The 16,672-nt window shown below is 45.6% G+C and overlaps 2 protein-coding genes across 3 annotated transcripts; both read left to right on the forward strand.

Moving 5' to 3' along the window:
- The first annotated feature begins 942 nt into the window (after positions 1-942).
- On the forward strand, positions 943-2,353 carry ndufb6 (NADH:ubiquinone oxidoreductase subunit B). Its single transcript, XM_023799386.2, has 4 exons — positions 943-1,257; positions 1,595-1,687; positions 1,980-2,024; positions 2,185-2,353. Exons 1-4 carry the CDS (start codon positions 1,078-1,080, stop codon positions 2,254-2,256), a joined length of 390 nt encoding a protein of 129 aa, XP_023655154.1. The 5' UTR covers positions 943-1,077; the 3' UTR covers positions 2,257-2,353.
- Positions 2,354-4,100: 1,747 nt separating this feature from the next.
- mtap (methylthioadenosine phosphorylase) lies at positions 4,101-15,840 on the forward strand. 2 transcript variants are annotated; one of them, XM_023799373.2, is made up of 8 exons: positions 4,101-4,208; positions 5,385-5,471; positions 6,182-6,240; positions 6,477-6,644; positions 10,391-10,493; positions 10,861-11,100; positions 14,263-14,385; positions 15,188-15,840. In XM_023799373.2, the coding sequence occupies exons 1-8, from the start codon at positions 4,191-4,193 to the stop codon at positions 15,224-15,226; spliced, it is 837 nt and encodes a 278-aa protein (XP_023655141.2). In that variant the 5' UTR covers positions 4,101-4,190; the 3' UTR covers positions 15,227-15,840. The 2 variants fall into 2 exon arrangements, with proteins under 2 accessions (XP_023655141.2, XP_023655140.2); XM_023799372.2 differs by lacking the exon at positions 4,101-4,208 and adding an exon at positions 4,238-4,347.
- The last annotated feature ends 832 nt before the right edge of the window (positions 15,841-16,672 follow it).

Consider the following 16,672-nt stretch of genomic DNA (forward strand, 5'->3'; position numbering starts at 1 on the left):
CACCTTATCCGAATGAAAAACCGTAATCTACACCTTAACTTTGCTGTCCCGTTTGCATCACTTTGTTTGGCCTTGAATTTACCAGGGCAGTTGTAGTGTTTGACAAGTGGAAGGGGGGGTCTATCTTGTTTTCTGACCCCCTGATGGGTGAAGCTAATGGGACCCCCAGATGATTTTAAAGGCACCGTGCCCCGCAGCAATTTCAAGTCACTCTTACTAAAGGAAAATTAAGTGACAACAATGAAAAAATTGGAACATTCGGATTTAAATTCTTATATTACTCCCTGCTTCTTAAAACAAGGTAAATAAGTGTTTTGATGTACGGTGAAATTATGCTGGTCAAATGAACCTTAGTTTCACTGGCCAACTTTACCCACCTGCTCTGAACTGATGACAGGGACTGGATGAGACTGTGTACGCTGACATTTCCCCGTGCTGACATATCTAGATACGTTTCTGTTATGAACAGAGCAGATGAGAGAGCTACTGCTATCTATATTACCCACGGGTGCATCAGCATTTCTCAATACAGACAAATGACTTAACATGTTATGTCTTATTTTCTGGGTCATAATTTTAAAAAGGTACCGTTTTTGATAACAAAATGCAAAAATCGTTTCCTGTATCATAAAGCCCAACTTCTTTTTATCTGTTTTGGTTATATATAAATGATTTTATGATATTCACCTTATGTTTGTAAAAAAAAAACACGAATCGATGATTTATTTGGAAAAGTGTATGCAATTCAACAGATTCGAGGTTTGTTTTGCACACCTACAGGGAAGCGGCTATTCAAAAAGACGGCTGTTATTGCCCTCCTGTCCAACAGAAGTCGTGCTCCGGAAAACATGAATTCAGTAACACCGGAAATAAGCAGTGTAATCACCGGAAGTTATTCTGAGTCAGTGACACCGGAAGTAAGCAGTATAATCACCGGAAGCTATTCTGAGTAAGGAAACCGGAAGTAAATCAGTGACAGTGACCTCAATAGGTTGCGGGCTTCAGCTAATGCTGTCCTTCCTTTCAACTGTATTATCTAATAAGTGAAACTGTTTTGCGAATTTGCACGTCTACAGCATGTCGGGTTATACGCCGGACGAAAAGCTTCGTTTGGACCAGCTGACGAAACTAAGAAGGCAATGGTTGAAAGACCAGGAGCTCAGTCACCGCGAGCCTGTCATTGAGCCCAAACCGCTCGGACCCGTGGCTAAATTCTGGTCCCGCTTTTTGGAGCCGCAAAGTCTGTGGAGGCTCTATGTGAGTTTACTGGTGTAAATGCGTACGTATGTTCCGTTTTCCCAGTTGACTTGGCCGTGAAAATCGGCTGCTGACAGTGGTAGGTGGAGTAAATAGTGACTGGTCAACAAATCAGCAATCTTTACTGTGACAGCTGCTGTGTGCAATCATACGTTACAGCAGCAAGGTGTAAATGTTTACACGTTGTGAAGAACGTGCAGTATGCTTGAAAATAGCAATAATGCTTGTCCAACTGATTGTAAAATAACACCTATCAGGATGCACTTGTCATAATACGTCGAGGATAATAAGCCACACTTATTTTGTTTACCTGTTTGTTTTATACTGTTATTTTCAGACGTTCAAAGTGTATAATGCAGGAATCTTCACTTTCACACGGCTGCTGATCCCGGCTTGGATCGTGCACTATTATGTCAAGTATCACGTAGCGGTAAGTTTCCACATGGCCGGTTGCTATCACTTCTTTGAACGTAGCAGTAAATAAGAGTGCAAAAGAAGGGGGCAGTGCCGTGAAATGCACGCTGCGCTTGGCGAAAAGTTAGGTTATTCTAGGTTTTGTGTGTGTGTCTGTGTGTAAGTAATTATGCAAATATATGTTAAAATAACCTGTTGATTGGGCTTTGAGTCTGCTACAACAGCAAATGTTTAGTCCCTTTGCACAAAACCGTTAGGATATGGATTTTTTCACATGCAGCTTACAGTAGTTATGTCTTTGGTTGTAGAAAAGACCCTACGGTATTGTTGAGTTGAAGCCAAGGCTGTTTCCTGTAAGTATTTTTCTTCTAACCTGCTGTATTTCATTTGTAATGCAGTGGTGACGATTATGTTAGCTGTAAATATAAGGTTGTCCTGGCCATCTTTTGTGGTAAAACCTTGAAATGGCATGAGTGGTGCCAAGTCTGACTGCTGGTTTTGGATTCCTCACAGGGAGACACTGTTCTGGAAACAGGGGAGGTTGTTCCAGATCTTCCCGAGACTGAGAGTCACGGGCACCATTAAACACAAAGATGGACAGCAAGGAAATCTCATGCCAATGTCCTCCTGTTTCTTCGTCACATGTATATATTTATCATTAAAAATAATCTGTTCTCCTCAATGCACTCGGCTGTTTTCTGACACCCCCCCCCCCCATCTACCTCATGCAGATTTTTTTCCAGCCCAAGTTATCTGAGACGTACATTTTCAAACCTCTTGCAGTGTCTTAATTTGAAATTAATGAACTGATCTTAAAAGATATATGTCTTACAGATGTGTGAAAGCTCACAGACCTGTACAGTCCTGTTTCATTTCACCTTGTGTTACTGTCCTTGTGTCAGGCTCTTCTCTCTGCTTCATATTCTGATGAGAGGTTGGCTGCCCATTTTAATTCTGTCAGCAGACACTCCCAAAACAAACTACCAGACTTCACAGTAGATAATCTCTCAATGCAGTCTCCTCGTACATCAACATTGTTTGTGTAATAGTAAAAAATAGTCTGCATTGTTTAAACAATTATAGGAAAGTAAATGACAGTTTTAAATGCTTTTAAAATGTATTTAAAACTGGGTGTGTGTCCCACACCCAATTCCGTTCCCGGGGATTCCTGGCACCAGGAGAGACATTCCAAGAACTACAGTACAAACCTCAGAGGACACACCTGTCCCGACCGCTCTGTGAGACACCATCACAGATACTATCTGCAATAGTGCGATGGTATCTGCAAATAGCAAAGATGACCTAATTGTGGAACTGTTTGCCATCCTTACCTCAAGACCACAAATATGTGTTTTATTACATATGAATATTAAGACTGAATTGCAACAAATGTTTCATAAGCAAATATTTTGCCTAATTAGCGTACTGCTGTATTATGTTATGCTAGTAATGAAGTGAAGTTTCGATGCTCGTTTAATCTGGATATATCACTTGCGCAGTGGACATGGGATGGGTGCAATAGCCTTGAAGTACAAAACAAGAGATTAAGAACGCGCAAAAAAGATCTAGAAAGCAAAAACATTAATAAAACAATTGTTTTCTCAACTTCGGGTTTTGTCGAAGTTTTGTGATGCTTATTTTTTGCGTTCTTGTATTTCTGCTTCCTTTTTTTCGTATTTTTGCACTTCGGGGCCACCATAGCCAGGAGATGTAACAATCTATTTTTGATTTCTATAAGAGGCGTGTGGTTTCTGGCTATGAATGAACCATCTGTGGAATGTCTACTTGAAGCCTTGAATGGAATGTCCTAGATAGCTATATCAGTTTTGTTCCCTAGAGTACAGTCTCCTCTAGGTACTCATCTCTCCAAAATTATGCACAATGTGACACATTACTTAATTCAAAACGCCGACTGTAAGTTTGTTGACACCTGGTTGCCCTGAGGTTAATGCCGGGATTTGCGGGTGTGTCCATCTCTTATGTCAGTTGCTTATGGGACACAGTTAAAAGGGACAGGTATGTTGTACAATTTTAATTTTTTCAAACAAATTGTGTCTTTGCATCACGTTATAGTAGTCTAACAGTTTTTAAAAACAGGTCATTTTTGCACTTTGGTTACATTTCTGCTTCTCACGAAACTTTAATGCACATTTTCTAATACATCTGACGGTGGTATGAGAGTTCTATATTCATTTACCCAAACTAGATTAACTACATCGCTCCCAGGTAAAAAAAAAAAAAAAGCGGTATGACCCTGTCGAACTTGAACGTAACCCGTGAGTCCCGAGTCCAAGCATTGTATATTATATTATAAGCGGGTCAAGTTCGTGGAGGGAAATGTAAGTAGCTTTCAAAGGCGATGCATTGCTGGCCTTTGTACGCAGGCGTGGCGCAGACAGTTACTTTGGAAATGAATCTAAAAGTTTAACGATGATTTCAAGAAGTAATTTCTGCAACGCAAATGATCCTGGCGGTTTCGCGCGAGACTTCGTGTCCTCGCGAGACTTTTCCCCGTGACCATGGCGGCTGTTATTAAGGTAATGAGCTCCACTGGAACTGCAGGTTTTTCCCATCTTAATTCACTTCCCAGAACTGAAGAAGGAAACGCGAGTTTAGCGGGTCCGGTTAGGGTAGCCGATGGAGGTCCACTGCAGCCACCTGGCGTTTGCCTGTAAAGTTAAATGATTCGCTTCCGCACTTCACAAAACCGATAACGTGGTACAGCCTCGTGGAATGGAGCACTTCGGCGGATTTAACAAAGCAGTGTCACTTTTTGCTGTCCTGAGGAAACTGGGTATTTCACGTGTCCCACCTTCAGGGCTGCCAACTTTGGCCAACTGGCTAGACTGATATTTTCGATTCGAGACAAGTCTGCACTCTCATTTATATGCATACAAATAGTCTGTAGGGTTTGCAAACTGCCCCAACGCTTATGGTGTTTTAGGTTTATAATACAATAATATAGATTTGTCGTAAGATTTCTTGCTTTGGAGTCTGAAAGCGTGAGTCTCACGCTAGATGAGATAAGATCTGGCAGCCCTGCACCTTGCTGTCGATGAGACTCTCGGCATCCCTCTCTTTGAACCGGCGACTTTCCGATCACAGTCCTATCCCGCAGACACGCCGCCTCGGGCTCCCGGCACTAAAATCGGATATTTCTCGTGTTTTCTTAAAATAACTATTACGGTTTGTTCTCCGTTACTTCGGTCCTCTTGGTTTCAGTCCCTTGTTATGCTGGTTGCCCGACATGTCGTGCCTCATCCTGGGTTCATGCAGTGCCGTTGTAAACGCCACATTACCACAAACCAATATGTACGTGTGTAATAAACATTAGTACATCAGCGTATTTGCGTCCCATAGCCCTGAGCTGTCACTGATTGTGTGATTCTGGCTCAGTGTATAGCCCATGGATAGAGCCAAGCCCCTCCCTCTGTTATATTGACATTTTTTAAAACATACATTTCCTTTGGTTTTCACCTGGCCGTCTGTTCACCAGCTGTCATTTAACACATATTGTCAAGGTAACTATTTGCCTTTGGGAAATTTAAATTAACTCCCGAATGCATCGAGTAAGTAACATGGATTTGTATGTTTTTACATTCATTTAACGGTCATGGTTCAGTCGCATAAAAGTTCAGGACATGGGGGTCAGTGAGCTCAGCAGGGAGACTGATGATTGTGAGCTGGGGTCTGACTTTTCCCACTTTGTCCAGATCGGCATCATCGGAGGGTCTGGTCTTGACGACCCGGACATTTTGGAAGGACGGACCGAGAAGCATGTCGACACGCCTTTCGGGAAGGTTTGTTCCAGTGAAACTCGAGGCAGACGGTGTTTATTCGTGGGTGTTTGCAGTGATGAAGAGTGCAGATATGATTCATCGTCACAGGATATATCCTGTCCTGTAGAAGCAGATTGCTGTAACCTCCATGTTGGATGGGTGGAATGGAGGCAGATTTGGTGTCGGTATTGAGTCATCGGCGTAATTTGGGGAAAGGGAGTAATCCTGAGGTGGCGAATAGCCAATAGCGAAGCAGAAAAATGCTTCTAACGCCACCAGCCAGACTAGGAGCCCCCATCATATCCGTTTTGTAATCTGGCCCTGTCAGTGAAACAAAACAGTAATACAAGGCAGCGATTTTACTGACAAAACCACCTGGTGGATGTTTTTAATAAGGTACCAGCCCATGAAGTTTTGGAATTTTTATCAAACATTAATTTAAAGAATCTTTGGTAAATTCTGTTTTTGTTTATCTTTTTCCTATTTGAAGTTTCTTGTTGAATTATTTATTTGTTTGACCTTTTTGCCATGATATAGCCATTGTTGCTGATTGACATTAAACTTAACCACCAGCCAGACTGACCCGTTCACACCCAAGTGGAGGTTTGTGTTCGGCCGTATCCGGTGGTGACTCTGATCGTAGAACAGGTGTTGAGAGACAACACTGCAGATATATTGTATACATCTCATGAATGCTTTTCTTTTTTTCCCCTCTTGTCTCATTGTCTCAGCCTTCAGATGTGCTCATACTGGGGAAGATTAAAAACGTCGAATGTGTACTGCTGGCAAGGTAATAGATGATGGAGTGTGTCTTGCTCTCAGGTGATGAGCTGTTGAGAATGATATCTGTTTCCTAAGTCACAGTGCCCTCTTGTGGCAGTGAGGCTTCGTTCATCTGATTAACCGTACCAGGGTGTAGGTGAATGGAATAGTTTCTGGTGTATTTTATATGCTGCTAGAATAAAAGTTTCTAGGAAGTTTTTCTCCCCTCCCTGACCTATTACCTTGCCCCCACCATCTTTAAAGGCACGGCAGGCAGCACACGATAATGCCTTCCAAGGTGAACTACAGAGCCAACATCTGGGCACTGAAAGACGAGGGCTGCACGCATCTTTTGGTCACTACCGCCTGTGGCTCCCTCCGGGAGGAGATCCAGCCTGGTCACATTGTGTTGGTCGACCAGTTTATCGACAGGTATGCAGGGAGCGGCTCTTACGTCACCTTCTCTCTTCACTTGTTTTTTTTTTATTTTTTAATCGCTCGTTTGCCTGCCGCTTTACAGCGTGACCCTCGGGCCACGTTGTCATGGCGTTGTGTTTTCTCTTAATTGCGTTGACGGCGACAGCAGAGCATTTATTTACCTGCCCCAAAACTTTTACTCTCCTGAAATCTGGGGTTCTGCGTGACGCTTGAATTGCCGCCCAGTGTCCTGGCGATCGGTCACCGCGATTCTACTGGCGCCGTGTACATATGTCTGCTTTCCGCATAGTCAGAAACAATTTCTGCCAAAAGCATTTTTGCAGTTGCTATACAAATTTATTTCCAACGGTTATTTATATACCAATCTTCATAGGAATACTGAAGACTTGATTTTAGTTCTTCCGTAGTTAATAAGACTTATTTGTGACTCTCTAATTTGTGACTGAGTTAGTTGTGACTCTCGTTTGATCCAGTGATGCCATATAAGGAAGACTTTAGCAGTTTTAATAATAAATAAGGCCACTGAACCTGTTTGACCTGTGGGAATTAATTAGGAAACTGAAGTTTGATGTTACACAACACAAGGTGGCAAACTGTAACTTTCAGGCTGACTAACATTCTTGGCAGCGTGGAAGATTCTGCAGGGACGATCCGGACGAGCGGCATTGTTGCGTTAATAACGGCCAATCGCACATGCTGCGGGGGGGGGGGGCTATTACTGCATCGTGTGTTTGAACGTTGACTTTGAAGTGATAACCAGTGACCATGATCATCCAAGGGCCCCTAGGATCTGCAGTCTGGGAAGCTGGGTTGCAGTGTGACATCACAGATGCAGTGTCTGACAGCAACATGCCTTTCCGTCCTTAAAGTCATTCCAGTTTTTAAGAATAGTACATCCAGGCTGCTGCGCTTCGCTATCCGACTCACCCTGCACTTTTCCCGTCTCTCCCCATTTAAATACTTTTTATATTTTGGCCTCCAATGTTCATTTGGGATATTTTTTCCCCCAGTAGATTTATGTCCCTCCTTTTTGTTTTACAGAGACGGTCACTCGCTTTTTCATTAGAGATCCTCTCATTCTATGTTTATTTGTTCAGCCCCAATCCTACTTCCTCTCTCTGTGTTCCTGTGATGGAAATGCTGTTTTGATTTAAGTTTGGTTTAAGTCACGCTTTCTCCGTAAAGAGGAAATGAGACTCTACCATTCTTCCGGATTTTTATTTGCCCTCCCACCCCCCTCATACGCATACCAGAGGTTTTCCCTTATTTCAGCAAAATTATTCTGTTCTCTAATGTCCTTTTGTGCACCTGTGTGCGTGTGTGTGTGAGATGCGCGCCCACGAGTGTCGCACGCCTTTTTTTATCGCGGAACAGCGCCTTGCGATACCAACATCACCTCCTTCTGCCCTCATTCCCCTGTCCCTTTAAACTAAAATCTAATAAACCCGCTGTCTCTGCAGACTGCGTAAAGAAAAACCTCGTCGGTAAAATCAGTGGCATCTTTCGGCCGCGTTCCCAGAACAGTCACCGCAGATGAGGAAGCGTTGCCGCGGCGACAGACCAGCTCCCCCTTTCTTCCAGCGGTGAGGTCTGGGTGCTCAACTTGCTGGGGCATGTCTGGACTTGTGCTGAATCATTTGACTAATGCCAACATGTGGCCTGATTTACTGAGTCACTGTGGGCCCCTCCTCTTTTGGCGCATTGCCCAAATTAATATCCTCTTGACACCCTATTAGGCATGAACAGATCACAGGACTCTGTGTGTTTAATTTTTGAGTTATGGTAGTATGTAAATATTTGATAAAAATCTCTATAAGCCTGTCTTTTGGATTAGCAAGAGAATAGCCAATAGCTTTAGGCCTGAAAACAAACAGTGGTATATATACAATTAATTCTCCATAGATCATCTTTTTATATTGATAGTCATGACATGATGGTTTATCATAATTTGTTTGCATTTTGATCCCTAGGGGTAGCCGTCATATGACCCCATCTCGTCTGTCCACTTTGGGCTTCCAGATCTAATGAGGGTTTCCCATAATTCCAGGCCAGACGAACGTGTTTATGATTCGCACATCTCGATCTGTGTAGGGCTGTCGCGATTAATCGATGTAGTCGATGACCCAGTGAGTGTTGTCCGTTCATGTTTATTAAATTATCTTTAGTACGGAGAGCTTTTTTTCTTTGCCTGCTAGCTTGGAAACTCCATTGAATAAGTGTTTGAGAAAATGTGTAGGTAAAATCTGGGATTGACTGTGCCAATGTGTGTTATTAATAATAATTCATGAAATAATGAAAACTGTATTTACAAAAAAAAGTGTCAGACTTTAATCGGCAAAAAGCAGCATCAGACCTCCGTCTTTTTGCTTTGTTTACCTACAATATCTCCTCTTTTAAAAGATGTCGTGGTTGCTGAGCTGTTCTTTTCTTGACTTCAATGCTCATCGCTTCCATGATCTACCAAAACAGTCGCATGTGGCAGCCCTAGATCTGTGAAAGACATCTGAAGCAAGGATTCCTGTCTGCTCTGTGCATCAGCTGTTTTGATCTAACGTGGAATTTGCTGGGAAGCTTTCTCGACTGTATCTGGGTGGTGGTGGTGGGTGGGGGGGGGGGGGGGGTAGTTGCTCCGTCATTGCTCAGTTCAGCCATATCTAAATGTTATATCCATTTACAGGTGCAAGGCGACTGAACTTTCAAGCGAAGTGTTGCCCTAACTTGGTGTCCTTTGTGTCCCATAAATATTAGATTAAAAGTGCCCACGTGGTTTGGCAGCAGATTGCTGGCGTGCTTCCCTCCGCCTCGCCACGGAAACGCCCAGTGAAAGCGTTTAAGCGGGCCCCGCCCATCTTCGGCGTGACGCCCGCGTCTCGTAGGAGGACCTCTCTTCCCTCAGGGTTGACCTGTGATGAACACCGCCGGCCACACCCGAATACCCATGCCACCAACTGTCACCCTGACTCGGCGACGGGCAGCCGCAGAGTGAATGTGACAAAAGTCCCTTGTTTAGAATAGAAGAGCAGTACCTTATTCCGCCATTGAGTGTTTTCTGTAAATCCTGTCTTGCTCTCCATGAGACACACAGACATCTAATGGTGAGATGACTCATCTCTCTGTCATGGGTCTCGAACCCACAACCTTCTGGTCAAAGGGGTAGGAGTTCTGATCTTTTTGTCATCTTCCGCACTCATGTTTAAGCCTCAAAATGGGGAGGGGTTTGTTTCCGAGAAGGGCAGGGTGCCGGGACAGTATGTTTACACAGGGGCTGGCAGAGCGGGAACTGGGTGGCGGCTGTTGTGTCGGAGCCGGTCGCGGCCTCCCTCACCTGGACATTCTGGCCGAGCGTGTTTTGCGTGGAAGCCTGTGCGGCAGTTGTTTTAAAAATCCACCGAGGGCAGTGCGGGGAAGAGAGGCGGCAGCACACCAAGGTTACGCCTCATGTCGTGTTTTCTGATCGTTTCGTCAGCTTGGCGACTCGGTGCGGTGTGACGGGCGAAAACGGGGGTTAATTATCTTGCATCCGGCTGGCCCACAGAGGCCCCGTCTCCTGTCTGCTGCAGGGCGTCACATTGCCGGCATGTGTGTCTGCGTGCGAGAGCTTCTCGAGCGTGACTGATCCCTTCAGAGCCCTATCTGCCGCCAGCACGATGTCGCCACTGGCACTGCGGTGAGATGGAGGTAGCTGCACTCAAGCAAGCATCGATTCTTTCTTGTTTACTTCTCCTCCCACCCCATGTCAGAACCACGAAAAGGATTCAGACCTTCTATGATGGAAGCCCCACAAGCCCCCCTGGGGTGTGCCACATTCCTATGGCCGTCCCCTTCTGCAGTAGGACCAGGCAGGTGAGTCTGTCATGTCACTTCTGCGATGATAGTGTCCCAGCACCCCCAGTGCAACCCTCAACCATCGTTTATAGCAGTGGGTGAATCTCAGTACCAAGAACGCAGAGATCGTATTTGTGGTCTCGGCAAGACCAGTCGTGCTAATTTGCCTTGCAAGAACAAACTTGGGGCGCAATGAATCATGGGATTGGTCTCATGGATGAGGCTTTAAAAGCCCTCAGGCGTGGGATTACTATCAGCTGCCAATCACAGTCCGGCTTAGCTTCAGAGCAGCCAATAAGCTCATTGATCCCACGCAGTAATCCCGCCCACAAGGGAATCCTGATCCCTCCCATCATCCTTTTCCTCGGCTTGCTGTCCACTGCAGGTCCTTCTGGAGGTGGCACGGGACCTGGGGGTGAAGTGTCACCCCCAAGGGACTATGGTGTCCATCGAGGGGCCCCGCTTCTCCTCCCGTGCCGAGAGCCTGATGCTCCGCCAGTGGGGTGCCGACGTCATCAACATGACCACCGTGCCGGAGGTGGTCCTGGCCAATGAAGCCGGTCTGTGCTACGCCAGTATTGCCATGGCGACGGACTACGATTGCTGGAAGGAGCACGAGGAGGCGGTGAGTGGGGGGCGGGGTTGGGAGGGGGGGGGGAATCTGAGCTCCAGCTGGTTTGTCCCTGTAATGGCTCCTAGTCTGCTGTGGTTCTTATTTTATCCTGGAACGTCAATCCTGAACAGTGTTTGCGTAACAATGGGACCCATAAAATCAAGGCAGTGTGTGTGTGCAGACACATGCGTGTATGTGTGAGAGAGAGCACATTTGCATGCTACATGCACACGCCACCCTGTCACGGACCACCATCCTGGTCCCTGAGGCCTTCATTCTAACACATTGCTTCACCAATGATATCTGATGAGCTGCCCGTGGAGGTTAGTGTGCGGCTTGAGTCTCTGTGTCTGGGTTCAGAAGGTTCAAATCTCCAGTTCAAATCCTGTGGTTTGCAGAGTGATATCACCACTGGACCCTTGAGTAAGGCCCCTAATCCTCATTGGTCCAAGTACTGTAAAGTCATTGCATGTTAAAAAGCACATGATGAATTTTGTGACTCGAATAAAATTAAACCAAATGCTTTTTTTAACGGCATTTAATTAAAGATGTACGCCAGTGTTTCTGTCCACGTTTTTGCTCCCTCCCGGCTCCCAGCCAATCAGGAACACCGAATAGCTGGTACAGGTGCGCTGGGAGCTGGGACGGAGCAAAAACGTGGACTGGCTGGGGTTCGCTGAGGACTGGGTTGAGAAACACTGATGTACGCAGTGTGGTAGGGGAGCGAAGATGTGGCCGTAGCGCAGCTTCGGCGAGGCCGTCCGGGGAAAGGAGGAGTGTTGCAAGGAGAGTCGTACTCTAAAGCGCGGAATTCCCGCACAAGCGGGGACTGGCGCCTGCTGCCCGCTGCCCGGAGTCAGTGGCTCAGGAAGGCAGATAGTATCTTCAGGCAGGAGCGCGGCGCTCTGGGCGATGACCTGGCAAGATGCAGCCGCGATCTGTGATGCCGCGGCTCACAGGACAGTTTCCCTTTTCCTCGGAAGGGAGCCGCACTGCGTTGAGTAAAGTCCGCCTTCCCCGCTTCCAGGCTCGCTCTGTTTACACTGGTGGCACACAGGCCCAGCCTGGGGGTCGCAGTGGTTCTGTTCAGCGGTGTGGCAGGCCGAGTGCGCTAGGCTCTCCCCCCTCTCGCGCCACCGTGACACCCCTCCCCCACGTTGATGTTGCACCTCAGAGTAACACCACATAGCCTGTCTGTGCCCGTTTCTTTGCCTAGTGTTTGTGCCTCGATGCTCCCCACCTAATCTGGGTTATTGTCGAACAAAAATAACGTTCTCGTAAATGGGAATAACATGCAAAAATAAAAAAAACTACTGCTACACCAAAACCATAAATATTGTGTCCAAACACTGCTGTTTTAAATACTGTTTAGCTAAAGTAACGATTTATTTATCTTTAATTACCAATAATAATGCCTGGACCGTGTTTTGCTCATTTTGAGGACATTAGTACGTAATTTGCACTGTGTATTCATGTAGGATCCTCGTAAACTAGCTCTACAACTTCCAATCAGTCCGTAGAAATAAAATTACTGAAACTTGACCTAAAACTAAAATACATAAAAACTTTCAAAATGACATTTGAAAATGATATACAAATAAAATGCACCTCATCAGCTAGCTGGTTTTTAACTGCTGTAAAAGCTGGGGAGACGCCCTCCAGTCAGCAAACCCCCCTCCCCCCCCTCCCGGAAAGACCCAGTCGCCCACCTTAAGGGCTGCATGCCTTTACGTATCAAACTGTACTGACCTCTGGGTGCCCCTCCTTCCCCCCCCGCTTTTGAAACACCCACACTACACACACATTCTCACATTCTTCCTTCTGTCCTTCCTTCCATCCCCGGATCCGCGGAGGCTGAGTCACAGCGATTCGCCTTCCAGGCCACCGGGTCAGCCCTCCCCACCCACGGCTGCGGCGCGGAAGCAGCCCGGTGGGGCTCGTCTCTATCCCATTCATAGCCTACTGTGGGTTAAACACGTTTTACTAAACCTGTGTGCTCAGCGGGCGAGGACTCTATGCCTGTGATCAGAAGGTCGCCGGTTCAAATCCCAGGGTCGGCTGAGTGATGTCACCGTTGGCCCCTGAGCGAGGCCCTTAACCCCAAATTGCTCCAGGGACTGTCTGACCCTCTTTTCTTAAAAAAAAAGAGACTTTCAGTGAAAGTGTCTGCTAAGTAAAATGTAAAAATGTACTGAATAAATCACCCTCACCATATACACGTGGTTAGTTCTTTAGATGTTTTTGGTTCTTTGCATGCATGTTGGCCGGCACACCTTGTACATTCGGTGAAAACATCGTCACTGTTCACATTTTACTTAATTAGCAGATGCTTTCACCCAAAGCACTTGTGGCATTAAGGGCTTCGCTCAACGGCGAAATCACTCTACCGATCAGGGGATTTGAACTAGCGACCTTCCGATCACAGTCACATTGTCCAAACCCGCTGAGCCGTATCCCACACCCACACGGGTGACAGTCATTTTGGATGATCTGTAGGGCCTGGTGATCCAGTTTGTGCGAAGCCGCACGAAGTGAAAGTGAAAGTCACTGGTGTGGCTGAAGAACCAGTACTGCTCAGCGCATCACTGAAACTATGCGGCCCGTCCTGCACTGGACTCTGCCCCGTGGCTTTCCTTACGGATGCATGCCGTCCTGCAGGTTCCGGCTCCCCCTTATCGGCCCGTCGCTGTCTAGCTGCTGTCCCTGCGCCGCTCACGTTCGCCTGCAGTCCCGTTCCCTCTCACTGGGAGGCGCCGTGGGGAGACAGTGCACATTCGCGGCAATTTATTTGTTGGAGGGACTGGCAGCTGCTGTAATGGGGAAGTTTAACAACTTTGGCACCAACAAGCCCCCCCCCCCCTTTTTAAATGCACCCCTCCCACCAGATACACCATTACGAGCCTTTAAAAAAATTCTCACCAAAATCTATTCACTGCACATTCGTCCACATTCAGTTTCATTGTCCATTTGCTAAACTGTATTTTGCCTTTTCCTCTGTTTTATGTCTCTGAATTTCACGTTTAACATATTTATGTCCCGTTTATTACCGTTGTCTTGCACTATGACCAACAGGATTGAGGTTTCATCTTGGTATATGAGCCATGGATCATATAGCTGTAGATAACAATTCAGGCGCTTTCACTTCGACTCGCCATGTGACTCGATGTGTAACAGGTCTGTGTGGACAACGTGCTGAAGACCATGAAGGAGAACGCAAGCAAAGCCAGCAGCATCCTGCTCTCCGCCATCCCCCTCATATCTATGATGGATTGGTCCGGGATTATTGACTGCAAGCGGGTAAGTGCCCACGGTCAGTAACCCTCCGCTGGGGAGGGAAGTACTTTAACTCACTTCAGATTTCTCCATTATTCCTATAATTCACGTGGTCTGCTGTGTATTTTCATGTCAGACAGCAAGGTAATGGACTTGTTTTTTGTTGTTTGTTTATAATGCTCGTTATCTGGGAGAAACAGTATAGCCTTACAATTACAGCTTAATTATTTTATGTTGGAATTTAACGAGCAATCACAGGTCATGTTTATCACCGCTTTGACGTAACAGATTTTTACCGCTGTATCATAGTTATTCTGTTTTTATTTGGGGTAAATTACTCCGGCGTACTTTGGAAAAAAGCTGACTGTCTGAAATTCCATAGTTAATCAGCACCGGTCTAATATCCATCTTCTGCAATTATCAGATTAAGGAATCCAGACATATTTCTTCACGTCAACATGGCCTGATTTGCAAACCGGCACCTGCCGGATCACCCTAACCCCCCACAAGTGCAAGCATGTGCCAGTTTCATAGCAAATTAACCTCCCTTAATTCGCTGAGCCTTTCGTAACGCTGCACCAGCGTGAACTCCTCCCGCAGCAGACAGGTAGTTGATAGATAGTAAGTTAATACTTTGCCCACACGGATGCAATAAATGCCTGCTCGCGCCAGACAGATAACAGATGCCCCAGAAGTTATTCGGTATCGGTTTAACTTGGGATTAAGCTATGACGTACGTATTGCGGTTGTCACGTAAGAATTACATTTAAAGGGCACAGTGTTTACGCTGTTATTATTGTTGTTTGATGACGGGTTTTTATTTCAGTCCACAGCTCAAGCTTCCATAATGCTTCCGAAGCAATAAGGACGATGCGCCGTCACGTGGCCTGCAGACCCCAACCATGGCCGCGCGCCGCTTTACCGATTAGAAGAAGTATTGCCGTTTTGTCTGCACGTCTGTCTGCTTGTTTCCTGCCTCTCAGATCAACGATTTTGTTACTTTTAAGTATAGTATTCATTAGAAATGTTACGGAGCCCCTGAAGGGAATTTTGCGTAAAGCACGTCGTGGGTGCGAGTTTTTTTGCACGGGTACCCTCAGGGGCGCCGTAAAATGTAGTATTGAAGATGCTGCCTTGATTTTTTTTATATACATAAACACGTACGTTATTGCTTAAATGATGCATGGTAACCACTGTACCATTATCCTGGCACTGACACAGAGGGAATGGTTTAAACGCGTATTAGCTAGAATGAGCCGTTTACCCCGTGCTGCTGATTTAACATTAGGAACAAAGTCGGAGAAACGGCTCTTCGTTTTTGTGTTTTTGCCAGGTTTTGATTGACGGCTCGCAATTCCAGTTTTACAGTAGATACTTCCGAGGCACTCCCTTAGGACTGAGCATCTGACTTGAATGTGCATTAATAACAAACGCTTTGTACGGCAACTAATTATAACGAATAAAACTCACTTTGCATAATTTTGTGTTTCTTTGAATACTGCCATTTGATCCCCCATGTATGGTCCTGTTCATAAAAATGAGTATCCTGAACTAATGACTGTAGTAAGAAAGAACGTTGTCAGGTTTATCATTGTGCATCTGGGCTGTCATCCTGGCGATAAATAATACAGCCTTACTTGTGACTGAAATAAGGTTTGCATACTGTGAACCACGGATAAAGGCAATATGTTATTTATATTATTTCTCAGCTAACCACTCTGATTACTCCTTCTATCAGAAAAGAAATTCGGAAAACATAATTTACCCTTAAGAGAGTACACTCAGTGCTCAGATCCACACGTGAAATGGCTTGATCAGCAATGTTTTGTAATTTATATCTACTAACCCAAAGATGGCATTTGTTGAGTTTCAATATTTAATACTTTGGGTTTCGGACCATGTTTTTCATTTTCATTTTTATTCCGAAAATGCATATTTATTTTGGGTATTTCTCGTTTCGAGAAACCCTGGTCATTAACCGGAAGATGACATTTTTCTGCTTTTGGCGCGCACAGGCTGCGTTTTGCGTGGTGCAAGCAGCTTGAGCGGCGTGACCCGCCGGAGGGAATGGGCGTCGCCCTTTCGTGCTTGAAGTCACAAAACAAAACGAAGGGCATGCCGCCTCTCCAGATGATTAATGACATAAACATGTAAAGGAGATTTTAAACGGCAGTTCGGATACGGGAGAGAGTGTATTACTATGTATATTTCATGTAGCCTACATCGCTTGTTAAGTTCACTTTTGCACAATCTTGTTTGCAGTGTGTCTGTCTTCGCTCATAATTGAACCTGTCACTGTGGGTTTTTATCT

This window comes from Paramormyrops kingsleyae, chromosome 25, assembly GCF_048594095.1.
Source record: "Paramormyrops kingsleyae isolate MSU_618 chromosome 25, PKINGS_0.4, whole genome shotgun sequence".
In the NCBI taxonomy this organism is placed as follows: Eukaryota; Metazoa; Chordata; class Actinopteri; order Osteoglossiformes; family Mormyridae; genus Paramormyrops; species Paramormyrops kingsleyae.